Below are 13,619 nucleotides of genomic sequence, written 5' to 3'. Positions count from 1 at the left end.
AATATCCCAAGCTGGAAGAGATCCACAGTGATCATTGAATTCATCTCCTGGCTCCACATAGGACCACCCGAAAGGAGCCCTTTGCACTGCTTCTGGGTTTCATCACTGCTGGTTCTGGCTCCCTGCATCGATGGAATTATACCTTCAAATGGGTTTTTGTTAAAAATAGTCCCTCATTCAAGCATCCCAACATAGTTTGATGATCGTAGAGAGAATAACTGGATTTGAAAAGAAACAAAACACTTTTGTCTTGATATGCAGTATATTGAGAAGAAAAGCATAATGTGAAAATCATGGCAGCTAAATAAATAAATATCCTCTTATCACCAAGTGTTTTGAAGTTTTCTGTCTGGGTGTAGAGGATATTTGACCTCATTATGCCGTATTGTGGAACAGAAATGGGGAAAACCCACACATTCAGATTTATGTCTTTTATTTTACAGATTTGAACAATCTTTGTTGACTTTTACTCCACTCTAAGTTTTTCAGTTCTCACCTATGTGTTTCTGAACAGGATCAGAAGTTGCAAGATGCTACAAGGCTGGATATTCTTTTAGTATTTGTCAGTCAAGAGGAATAATAAACAGTAAAAATCTTAGGAAATTGTGTATCTACGTTCTAGCCCAACTTGCAGTTTCAAGATAGTAATTCGGAATTCTTGGATGCTTCTCTGAAGTTTTAGTGCTTTATCCTTTCGAACTAAATGAAATGTGATGTATCATCTTGTTATATCTCCCCTCAAAATATGCTTTATTTCAGTGTTTTTCAGCCTGTCGTGAAAGGGTGCTAGGGCAGAGGAGTTCACAGAAGATATCTAAGAAAAATTCTCACTGCTAGTAGGCTGACATTTGTTTTGTAGGGAATCACATCTGTGGACAATTTTTAGTAGTCCACCAAATGATGAGTTTTTTTTTTCCTCCAAGCTCTTGTATATATACAACTATTGAATATAAGGAGCTGTGTGGCCTGTGTTACACAAGAGGCCAAGGATGTTGTAAGAGAGACTTTTGTGTTTTCACTGTAACTCACGGTAAATTCTTTACTATGAGAGCGGTGAGGTGCTAGCGCAGCTGCCCAGGGGAGCTGTGGATGCTCCATCCCTGGAGGCACTCAAGGCCAGGTTGGATGGGGCTATGAGCAACCCAGTCTAATGGATCATGGAAGCTGGAACTAAATGGTCTTTGAAGCTCTTTTCCAGCCCATACCATTTGGTGCTTCTACGATTCTGAATCAGAGAGCTGTCTGTACAACAGAGGTAAATGCATACATAGTACAGTACAGAGGTGAACTTAAATGTCATGGTAGAGAATTCAGCTGTAGGAGTGTCTGGGAATTATCAAGGACTATGTGGTGCCATTTATAAAGGTGTTTGCTGAATGATTCATTAGGTGAATATTTACTACTTTCTTCTGGTTTCTAGCTATCCCTGAAAAATCAGTGAAGGAAATTCCAAGGATCCCTGGAACAGCTAAGGACACAATTAAGAAACTTCTTGCACATAAAAACAGCGTGGCAAAGCATAAAGCAATCAAGAATGTGATCCCAGAAGCAGCCATGATGCCAGCTTCTAAAACTCACTTGCAGTCACTGGACTATGAAGGCGGTTTTGATCTTGGTGGGAGTTACACTGTGGGAGAGAAAAGAACTGAAGTTACCATAGAAGATGAAGTCGATGAGACAGATGAGGAAGACAAGGAAGATTATGAGAATCAGATTGACCATGAGCAAAGCCTTAGAGGAGATGTCTTCTGTAAGTTTCTCAATTTTTATGCTTGTTTTAATTTAAGTATGTATGTGAACAAATAGTCACCAGAAATTATAACTGCTCTATCCTAATTTACTTGTAGAAACTGAAAATCAATCTCATAGACCTACTGTGGGATTGAAGCTAGTGAATCTCCCTTTTAGAGAAAACTGTCTGCAGTCAGTGTTGATAGAAAAGAGTGTGTCATCCTGGTAGGCACTCTTCCAGCTGTTGGAATCATAGAATCACAAGGTTGAAAAGGACCTACACAGCAGCTTACATATAGCTTTTCCCCATTTTCTTCACAGAAGCTCCAACAAAACAGGATATTTTGCTGTTTCATTATGCTTAAGACAAGAACTAGTTTTGATTTGTGATAGACATATTCATCACTCAAATAGTGTGTATTATTCGTAGGAAAAAAACACATTTTGGTGTCTTTGTGTTTCAAATAATATAAAACATACAATAGGTGCCATTGTTTTTTTGTGTCATTCCACTATAAAAATAATGTTGTGAATCACAGAGGATTTTTATCTCTTTTGTTTAGATGTGAGAGTTTATCTGAATGGGCTCTCTCACTCTTAAAACATTTGATGGTATTTGAGCGTGCATCTCACGTATCTCTTAATATCTGACATTAGTCATTTATCAGGAAGATTGACGTATTTTCTCAGTTGGATTTCATATGTTTCCTTTTAATGGCTATCTTGTATAATATTCTCCTTATGATAGAAGGAGAATATTTTGTTACCACAAAGCCAGCCAAAATTTGGTGCAGGAATACAGGTGAAATATGTATCCTTGGAAATACTCATAATTTGATTGATGGGCCTCAGATAATCTGATCAGCAGATCAACCTATATAATTCTACGATTTTTTCTGTTCTTTCAATATAGCATTTCAGTGTAGTACCAAAAATAGTGCTATCTAGTGTGATTAGACCTGCATCCTAATCTCCAGGCTGTATTCAATCTCCATGTTTTGTGAAAGGTTTCTGGCTGATGATGCCATGACTCCAAATCTGATGATCCTATATCCAGGACACCACTCTTGCTCTGGCCAGCCACTCCAGATACAACCTATCTCTTTACCCAGCCTTCCACTCTTGACAAGCTTACACAGCTTTCTGTCCAGCTTCTAAGGATCCCTTCATAAATAATTTCCCTGAAAAAGGTAGCAGGGGCAGAAGATGAAGTCAAGTTGGGGCTGAAGTTTTCACTGGATGGCAATTTACCCTTGAACCAGCCTCATCAACACTGGTACTGCCAAATACATGTGAGAGTCTCAGACAAAAGAATTAGGTGACTTACCTCCATTGTCTCACAAGGAGCAATAAAGCCCGGGTCTTAACTAAATTAACTAAATATGAATAAGTAATATTGCTATAAGTTACTGATACTTTTATTCAGAACTTGGTGCCATAAAGGACTGTGGGCTATTTCATTTCCTCAGGCAACACAGCCTGATGAAAATATCATAAAGTCAGCCCTCGTATCTCTTTCTGCCTTTCTGTGATACATGGATTGGTGGGCGGAGGAAAGTAACTCAGACATAACATGCTTGGAAAGTCCAGGAAAAATTGCCAGATATTGAAAATCTGAATATGGTTTGATATTTTTTTCTAAGTATTTTTGGAATACTCACTGCCACACTGTGTGGAGTGGATTCAATTCCAAGTTGCCAATGTCACCGAAGGCACATCAGGAAAATCCTTTGTCCACAGCAAAATCAAAGTCAAAATAATACGCAAGAGAGTTCTGTCATGATGTTTGGTGAGGTTCCTTCTTGAGGACTTTTTCAACCAAGCCAAGATATTTGAAACAGTTTTTTCTATGAAATAGTCGTTACAATTGACAGCGGTGGCTGTTACTGTGATTGCTCGAAAATATTAAACATTGTGATTTATCTGATTTTGTTCCTCTATTCTCTTCGTTCTAGTCATATTTGGCTGGAATTTGACATTAGAAATATAAGGGATTTTTTTGCTGAACCTGCTGATGAGATCTTGTTATTCTGCCAGGGAGCTCTGGAAGGAGGTCGATGTGCTTCTTCATACAGGGACACTGTTGTGTCCTAGAAGTAGTTTCATTAAGTATATGAACTTTGTTTTACTTACGGCTTTCTGTTTTGATCCCAACTATGTGCATGACTTAACGTGTTGTTCCATTTACATTTTTCTTTCAAGTTGGGCTGTGCTTATTAACTGTTTCCTTCCCTTTTAAATTTCCTTGAGCCTCTTGATCCTCATTACTGCACTAACGGACGATTCATCCACTTAACTGATCGAACATTTGGCTTTAAAATGACTTTCATTGTTAATGTTATTGAATGATCTCTGGAGTATGAGATTATCTCAAATTTACAGCTGGTAATTTTACGCATCCTTTTTTCTTCCTCCTCTGCTGATGTCTATTCAGCAACAATTCCCTTACTACCACATTAAGTTCCTCTGCGTAATCCCCTAAAGTACTCATTCTGTATCTGCCTTTTGTATTATTAATACCTGTATTGTTTGTCTTCCAGGAAAAGGAGTCAATTAGGAAAAATTGATAGATCACATTTTTCAGAGATCCTAATTATTATTTTTAAATGTATGCTCTAATTTATCACAGTACCTTTACTACATCAGAAATATATGGGCAGCCACAGAAAACTGCGGTAGAGAAAAATGGAATTAATATATGAAGATCTAAATTATTAAAATAGGCCACGTAAAATAGGTTGTTTATGAAAACTACTCATCACAGTTTTTTTAAAAAATGCAGTAGTTAAAGATAGCAAAAATAAAGCCCTAACACTGAAGAAATGTCAAAATTATTGTTAGTTGTGAAAGCTTACTTTTTCTTCTTATCTTCTTATACTTCGTGATACATTCTTTAGTGGATTTTAATGAGTGTTTTCCCTGGGGTCTTTGCCTTGTTCAGTGTGAAGGAAGTATCTGTTGCAGTGCGAGGGGTGGTTCAGTATACATAGCTGTTTGTTATTGAGCACAGCAATTGCAGATGCACAGAAAATGAGGCAGGAACTGCAGGGAAGGGGGGAAAAAATTGTCACTTCAGGTTCTGAGTTGTGTTTGTTCCTTTCCTTATTTTTCTGTGTGATATGGGATCCTAAGGTCTGATTTCCAGAAATGATAAACACCCTCAACTACAGCTATTAGCTCAGTAGGAACTGCTTTTATACAGTGATATAAAATGCAATGGGCATTGAAATGTCAAGTCCCAGTTACCATATCCTGGATATGCACACCGTGATGTGTGAACAAAACAACTACTGGACTCACTAAAAGTCACATGAAAATTAGTACATTAATATTTGTAAAGCCCAAACATATAATCTAGCCAGCTGTGTTAACTACCAAGCTCCTTCCTTTGATAGCACCAAGAACAGTAAGGTTTTGGCTTCCTTGTATATTCAGCAATAATATAAGTGGGCTGCTTTCCTGATGCATTCTAGACTCTTAATTCTGAACAAGAGAACTCTCAGTTAATCAAGATGTTTGCTTTTAATATCATTCTTTTCTGATAATTAGACCACTGTGTGAGCAAATACTGCTCAGGCTGCAGCTCAGTCCAAACTACAGATAAAAGACTCCAAAGATGTCAGGCATCTGGCAGATGTAATTCTTTCAGAGGAGGATGGGTAGCAGAAATGTAGCATATTCCTTTCAGTCTGACAGTGATCTAAGATGTATCCAGGAAACCACTCTACATTTTACTATCTCTTATATTCTGATAGATTTCTTTTACAGTGCCCGCTCTAGTTTTGGGGGTGGAATTGGTTTTAGAGTTGTTTTTTTACAGTTTTTGTTTGTTTGTTTACAGTTTTCATTGAGGTCTGCCCATCAGAGAGCAGTGTCAGATTGACAGCAAAAACCTTTTTTTCTGAGAGTTCCTGCATGCTGCAGTTTTAAACACTTTGGGATTGTATGTGTGAGAATTACTGACAGTGAGTCGCTTCTCCCAGATATAGTGCTATTTCTGTATGTAGACAAATTAGACTACTTAGGCAAAAACAAGCATAGGCATTTTCCAGGGATTGGAAAAATCTAGACAGTCATAACAAGGAACAAAAATACACCACAGACCCCACAATTAATGCCTTAAGATGTGTGGGTGCCTGTATTCTGCTATTCATCTGTTCTTCCAATACTGTTGTCTCAGGAAGAGCTCATTCTGATGCCGCTGGTGATTTATAAGAAATACGGATCCACTAACAGGAATACAAAAAGAAATCAAAGCTTTAAGGATAGCACATGATTACTGCAGACAACTAGAAAATAACTTTCAAGCTATAAACCAAATTTTTTCAGACAAAATGCTACTTCCAGGAATAAAATAGTACTCCACAGATCTATTCTACTCATTGGTTTGTGGGTTTTTTGTTTTTGTTTTAACTTTGGGTCCTGTAGTATTGTATCTTTTTCAGATGTGCTCCTGCAGACTTCCTGTTGCGTTTGTGATCTCTTTATCCCTTATTTAACTTATAGACTGACTTGAGAATCTATATAAATGATACTTTGCAGGTGGACCTGTGCTCACTCCAAGCAATCCGAGTGCAAGCCAGCTCCAAACAAGAAGCCGTGTAGTCCAAGTTGGTGAACTGGTAAATTGGTCGTGGTTGGTTACATAGGTACCTCTGAAGACTAGGGTATTAGTTCTCTTTGTCACTAATTTCTACCTATAAGATAAGCACATCTTATCTCATAAGAGTATACTGATGGCACCAGCCCTTAAGAATGTGTAGTACCCTGAAGCAAAGAATTTTATATATAACTGCAGATAATATAACAGCTAGTGCTGCGGATACATAGGTTTGTGGATGCCAATACTGCAGAAATAAGGGGTGAACTCTGCTGTACCAGAAGTGGGCCTTATGTGAGCTTTTGTTGGAGACTGTATTCTTAGGGATGAAGATTTTAAGACTTTCGAGGAAGGCTTGTATTTCTGCAAGCACCAATGGATAGCAAAAGAGATGAAAAGAACAAGCCTGATTCCTGCCTAATACTTAGGAGGAAACAGACTTTGGATTCTGGTTATGTCCAGTGATGGCTCTATGTCAAATGTAGGCACCTTCCAAGAAATAAAGATTCTTGGAAGCCTTTCTGTAAGCTGAAGCATAGAGTTTCTCATAATTCACTAGTGATATCTTCCAGTAAGTGGAGAACCTGGCTGTAATGTCTGACACTGAAAGCAAAAAATAGATTTGGATACAAAATTTGACCTTTTTATGTACATGATGGTTATTCATTGGAAGCATTTGCAGCATAGCTACACCTGCATGTGTATCCCTCAAGTATAATTCAGTAACTCTGTAAATAAATCTTCCTGGCAGCTGCTGTCTTCTATTAAATTTCTCCACACTTTCAAGAACTTTACACATTTTAATAGCTTTCTTCATTTTGGCAAGAGTTTTTGTAGCCTGAGCCTCTTTCACAAAATACGAGGCCAAGTTTATGGCATGATATTAAATGTAACAACTAAACTCTATGTGCCTGTTCCTAGAAGTGTATATGTAGACATAGATTAATTTGGCGAAAGATATATTAGTCCTTGCCTTAAGTAAGAATATTATCTAGGTGATGTAAGCAATGTTCTGGGTGAGGAGGAGAAAGCTGCAAGGGCAACAAGAGGGAACAAGCTCCTGGCAGTTCATCAGAAAGCTTGTAAGATCGCAGGAGTCTCCTTTCTTGGCTCAGATGGCCCCTTTGGAACAGCCTCCAGGGCCTCTTCATTGCTGTGTGTTTTGTCTGTTGTACATAAAGAACAATTTTTTGACAGTTTTGAAGGAGAAGAAAAGTTAAGAAATGGCATATTCTTTATAGTACTAGGAGACTCTGGTTTGCAGCGGGTTGTAAACATGTTCTTAATATTGAGCATGTGCTTACAACTTCAAGCATGTTGGAGCATTCTGATGAGAATCTGTAGGTAAGTGGAACTCGTGGAACAAACTGGATTCTGAACTCTTGTCTGAGAAAAAAACCACAGGCATACATATGAAGTGCATGACTTTTAAAATACTTGGCATCTGCAGCTTCCTGAAGGCATGACTAATATGGCACTGAGTAGGGAAATGTAATTTTGATTTCCGTAGCTCCTATCACCTGGCACTGCTGAGAAAACCTGAGCTTTTCTTGGTGCTGCTGTCCACGTTGTGTGTCTGAAAAGTGCTCTTCCATTTGCTGGGCTTTTGTAAGCACTTTTTGTAAGCAGTAATCCAAAGGATCCTCCCTCTCTCTAAAATGGAGCATTTTAGCTCTTTCTTTTTCATAGGTATATATGTATATATTGAAGGTATCTGCATATGCATTTGCAAAGGATAGAGTCCTCTGCCAGTGAAAGCATGTCTGGCCATCACCTTGTTTGTGATTAGTTAATTACACAGACACCACACAAAGAATTTGAGACCATTGGCTTTTCTAGTGTGCACTTCTCTAGTTGCCACTTAGAATAATACAAAAGAAGCTTCACCACAGAACTTCAAAAGTACTTAGTCCCCCAGCTGACAGTCCATGGAAAATAAGAGTTTGCAAGCTTTGTAGTTTATCAGACCTAAGACGTTTTGCCTTCCTCTCTCAGGCTGTTGCTAAAAAATAGCACTTCTTGCATAAGTACTTCCTTTAGGCCAATACTATAGGGAATGCACCTGACATTTATTACTGCTTCACTAACTCTTCCAGTTTGGCACAGGACAAGTCAACTATTTTTTTTACAAAAGAGCTTTCTACAGTGTTTCTGCCAAGCCTGATGATTGAAACGTCAGGCTGTGTTTGCCAGCTGTGGCAAGGAGGGTGAAGAAGAGCAGAGCGATTGCCGTGCCTTTCCTTCCCAACAGGAAGAGCTGATGAACCCTGCGTGTGCCTGCATGAGCTGATGAGGGCCTGCATATGCCTCAGGAGAAAGTACAGCTTCAGAAAAATAATCTCCTGGAGCTCCCATTACAGCAGCACAGATAGCACAGAGTGGGCCTCTGATTCCCCAGATTTATGGCTTTTACAAAGCCTCCCACATTATCCATTTTTTGAGTTTCCTGTTTGCTGCCAAGCGGTCACATCATTGTCTTCATCATTTCTTGCAGTTCAAGTACTTCAACTGGTAGCTGAAATGTTGTAAGCAAGAGAACAGATCATCACGCTGAAGAAGGAGCACATGCAAAGTTGTTTGACTTTGTGAACCTTGCAGCTGAATTGCCTACATCTTAGAAGGCACAGTGCTGAGGGAATTAGCGATTTGAATGAAGTTTTACTGTTCAGAGTTAGTATCTAGCCAGGGTTAGGAAAGTAAGTTTGATGGAAAATTGAAAAACACATACATTGACTTACTTAAATGAATGATTGTAATTGGTATAGAGGAATAAAGTTCTGCTTTCTGTTCCTGTTATGATTTGGCCCTTGACAAGTTGTTTTCACCAGTTCCCCAGAGTAAAGAAGCAGCAGCCTTTGGCCCTCTCCTGACACAAAGAAAAGTTTCGATGACAAGACAAGAGCATGAAGGTAGATTCTTTTTATTCTGTAATATTTATTTTATCACATACTGTGTGTTTTATTGAGAATCTGTATCAGCCTTAGCTGAACTAGTTGAAGGTCTTTAAAATACAACGAAAGCTTAGTGGGATGGTATATGGCCAAATCATTTTGCCAGTTCCAGTGTGAGAACCTGGTTTTGTGTTCTTTCCAAAACATATGTTAGCTCCTTCCTCACATGGAAATTTAATTTGCAAGTGAAGCTCACATATTTTTTTCAGGAAAAAATGAACTCATATTGGTCATCTATAAAATTAAACCATGTTAGAGAAATGTTGCATAGCACGCAACCATATCCCAGTGCCCTTCAGCCATTTTTATTGGGTCTTGTCCTGATTTCAGTTTCCCTTGAAAATGACTGAATAAATATTTATCCTTTAACAGCCTGTCTATAAATTCATGATAGCTCCCAGTTCATCATTAAGTTCTGTGAATATTAGAGTAAGATGATTGGGTTTTTTTCACATTAAAAACTGTTGTAAAATCAGTTGTCAGCATACAAGGTTCAAAACCAGTCAATTTATGCATACAAGTTAAACTTTGGCCATGATCTAGGAAACCACTTCATACGTTTCCAAACAGAAAACTGCACTGCCTTCTGGTAACTATGACAGATTGCAGTGTGTCTCAGGTCAAAGCAGAGCGTGTGAGCAGATCACTTTCACCCTCTCTCCTGTGGGAAACAGTTTCTCTGTGATGCAACAACTTGATTTTAAGTTGTGCAGCCTTTATTAGATAGGCAAAGATAGCAAGAAGCTAAAAAATGGCTTTGGAGAATCATGAGAGCCAAGGAAAAAAGCAGAATCCAAGAGGGGAAACGTTGACCTAATGCACTTGTAGGACAATAGCATTCTTCCGTGGAGTTAACAGCTAGGTGAGCAGGGCATGAAACGTTGGGATTCACTGTATCTGAGATTCATTTTAGGACAAGGTTGGTTTCAATTGAAAGCAATGGGGAAGTGCTTCCCAGACTTTAAAGAAAAAGCACATATGATGGTTGACATCCAGTGTGAGATAATGTTTTTTCTTCTCCAGTTCAGAGAGCAGTAGGTTTGGAAACAAGACTTGGATTTATATAAAAATGCTCTTTAAATGCTGTTTACCACACTTCTCTGTCTCATGATAAAATCCATGCAAAGAACCAGTAGGAGTTCTTCTTTCTAGGGAAATTCAGGTGGCTGACGTATTAATCTGATCTGTCATGCTAACATTGCATGGTTCTTACTTTTTTGTTTATGCATAATTATATTTGCATGTTCATTTACACAGTCATGCAGGCTGTGGTATGCTCTGGATGACACTTTTTTTTTTGCAGTGTGCTCTAAAGGTCGACATATTTGGGTTGCTCCCAGCTCCATATAGTATGGTATTCAGTGTGAAGCAACAGATTCCTCTCACAGGAAGCCAGCTTCTATTTTTTAATGGCAAGAACTAAAGCTTGAGCATCTCAGCTGATGCAGCTACACTGCACATATGGACAAGAATGGAGCTTGAGAATATGCAGGCCTCAAACTATTCATGATGTTCAAATTAAAAACCAACATCTCAAACTCCACCTGGAAATTAGCAGGCGTGCAGTGTACAGAAGTCATAGCATATAAAATCATGTGCACATGGGAAACTGGCAGTAAAAAGACAATAGGTTTTGCTGTGAGTTAAGGAAAGAATTGCTAAATAAATTCGAATGTTTTGCTTCTTTTGCAAATTAATCTAGGTCAACGCTGTCTGAATTGAAATTGGGGATAATTTTAGAATGATCTATATACACTTACAAGTAGGTGAATAAAGAGCAAATTGTTTGTATCAGTACTTAAGATGTAACGCTTCTCTTATCTGTGTGTCTCTATTGCCAATTTTTTTTCTAGTTGACTGCAGTTTCAGTCGAGGAGTCTGCGACTGGAAACAAGATACTAATGATGACTTTGACTGGAATCCTGCTGATCGAGACAGAGGTATTTATTTAAATATCTATCCCTTATCTCAGCTGTGATGTCTTATTCTCTCCAAAAAAAGGGGAAAGTGGAGTAGAAAATAGAATCAAGAATTAATTAAGGAAGCAGAGAAGGCTGAGAGTGGAAGTTGCTTTTCCAGCGGCAATTGCTACTTAGCAGTATATTTCAGTACAAATGAATCAAAAGATGAGAAGAAGGATTTGAATATAACTGTTAAGAATTGCAAGCTGCAAAACAATTGAAACCTTATTAGTTACACATTGTGTCTCTCCAAGGCTGGTAGGATATTTAATCACATCTACCAATTAGATGGATGCAGGAATGTTGTCACTCACATGGTTTAGACATAGCACTGTGTTAACTGTGCCTGGCCTTCTACAATGGAGTGGTGATGTCATCTACCTGGACTCCTGCTTGGCCTTTGACACAGTCCCTGACAACATTCCTACCAATAAATTGAAGGGATATAAGTTTGATAGATTGGCTGTTAGATGGACAAAGAATTGGCTGGATGCCTGTGTCTGAAGAGTTACAGTCAGCACTTCAGTGTCCAAATGGAAACCTGTAACAAGTTGTTCAGCCTGAAGAAGAGAAGGCTCTGGGGAGACTTCATCGCAGCCCTTCAGTACTTAGAAGGAGGAATGAAAAAAAGATGGGCTTCTTATCAGGGAGTATAGTGATAGGACACAATAGTGATAGGACAAGACACAATGAATTTAAACTAAAATATTTAGATTGGATATGAGAAAGAAATTTTTCATGATGAGTTGGTGAGGCACTGGCACAGGCGGCCCAGAGAAGCTGTGGATGCCCCATCCACAGCTGATCTAGTAAAAGGTATCTTTCCCATGGTATGGAGGTTGGAACTAGGTGATCTTTGATGGTCTCTTCCAACCCAAACCATTCTGTGATTCTAAGATCTTCCCTTGTGTGGAAACATTGCAGATGTTACAGTAGAACCAGTGGATAACGTAGACCACTTGTTCCAGTTCCAGCATACACATTCTCTCTCTCTTCTTTCAGAATCTTTCCATCTCAGTCTTTCTTTGCTAATCCTTCCTCTCCTGCTCCTTATATTTCCTTTTCCCAGTACCTTTCTCTTTCCTGCAGCTTTCAGGAAGCCCTTACCATGTCCTTACTTCATTTTCACAACCAAAGGTCTGCTGATTATGTCTATTTATGGACCCAATTCTTTTATCTCTTTATCCCTTTGTGTGTCATCTCTCATTTTGTTGTTCCTCCAGGGTTTAAGGAATACATTGTTGGTTCGTTTATGAGTTTATCATCACTGCAGAGGAGAGTGCAGAGCATATTGAGCTAGCTCAAGTGCTGGAAATGGTCTGGCCAGAGAGGCACAGCACCATGTTTCAGGCTATTGCATTTGAAAAACTGAGATGATTTTGCCTTTGAAATATACAGAAAATTGCAATGCAAGGAAGAATGACTGTAATTGCCAGTGAAATATGAACTCATCTCCTTTCTAAAGTGATCTGACTTCCAATACTGAAAGCTTATTCCTTGAAAATTAGACTTCCTGCTGCTTTTCTCCAGTCTGATTTTAAATTATTCGAGTAACGGAGCTTCTCCTTATTTTCTTAGCAAAATTGCTTTCAGTTTGCTAATAAATAGTACAGGTCCATTAAAGTTTCATTTTCCATTTTTTGTTACAAGGTGATGGATACTACATGGCTGTTCCAGCCTTTGTAGGTCACAAGAAGGATATGGGCCGCTTAAAACTTCTCCTGACCGACCTCAAACCAAAGAGCACCTACTGCTTGATTTTCAGTTATCGGCTCGCTGGCGAAAGAGTGGGAAAACTTCGAGTGTTCGTGGCCAACAGAAGAACTGCTCCTGTCTGGGAGCAGGACAAGGGAAAAGATGAAAGGTGGCGAACTGGAAAAGTGGAAATATTGCAGGGTACTGAAACAACTAACAGTGTAAGTCTAACGCAATTTGTAACCTAACTACTGTACCAACACAACAGGGTTTTTCCTAGTCCTCAAGTGTTCCACCAGCTCTTTTACAGGCATTGTATGCTTGCAACTGAAAGGCTGTTTTGAAGTGGAGGAGTATAGATTTTAGAAGGCTGAGAAGTTGTATGATTGTAATTTCATAACTGAATTACTCCAGTTCGCTAGGACACCGATGCCAAATAATCCCATCATTTTGTAAGAACTTCATCAGATCTCTAATTATCACAAACTGTCAGAATCTCTGTTTATTATTTCATGCAACAGAAGGCATAAGTATATGCTTGGAAAAATGAAAATTATCTCTGTTTCATAGAAAATGATGCTCTCAAGCCATACTCACATAAATTATTAGTGCAAAAAGAGACATCATTTATGACCAAGGTTGGGCAGTCACTGTAGGTGCAGGGTGTGTTTCGCCAGCAGA

The 13,619-nt window shown here is 38.7% G+C and overlaps 1 protein-coding gene across 5 annotated transcripts in view; it reads left to right on the top strand.

Annotated features, from left to right (window-relative positions):
• EGFL6 (EGF like domain multiple 6) overlaps positions 1-13,619 on the top strand; it is a 41,120-nt gene that overhangs the window by 26,123 nt on the left and 1,378 nt on the right. For 3 of the 5 annotated variants that reach the window (XM_085212083.1, XM_085212068.1, XM_085212075.1), the window contains 5 exons: positions 1,421-1,750; positions 6,274-6,353; positions 9,147-9,240; positions 11,136-11,222; positions 12,894-13,159. In XM_085212083.1, coding sequence (XP_085068209.1) covers positions 1,421-1,750; positions 6,274-6,353; positions 9,147-9,240; positions 11,136-11,222; positions 12,894-13,159 — 857 coding nt within the window. The remainder of the gene's footprint in view (positions 1-1,420; positions 1,751-6,273; positions 6,354-9,146; positions 9,241-11,135; positions 11,223-12,893; positions 13,160-13,619) is intronic. The other 2 variants (XM_085212070.1, XM_085212077.1) reach the window with 2 other exon arrangements.

This window comes from Meleagris gallopavo, chromosome 1 (genome assembly GCF_905368555.1).
Source record: "Meleagris gallopavo chromosome 1, MGAL_WU_HG_1.1, whole genome shotgun sequence".
Classification (NCBI taxonomy): domain Eukaryota; kingdom Metazoa; phylum Chordata; class Aves; order Galliformes; family Phasianidae; genus Meleagris; species Meleagris gallopavo.
The sequence above is the reverse complement of the archived record's forward strand: the minus strand, read 5'-3'. Positions and strand labels throughout refer to the sequence as shown.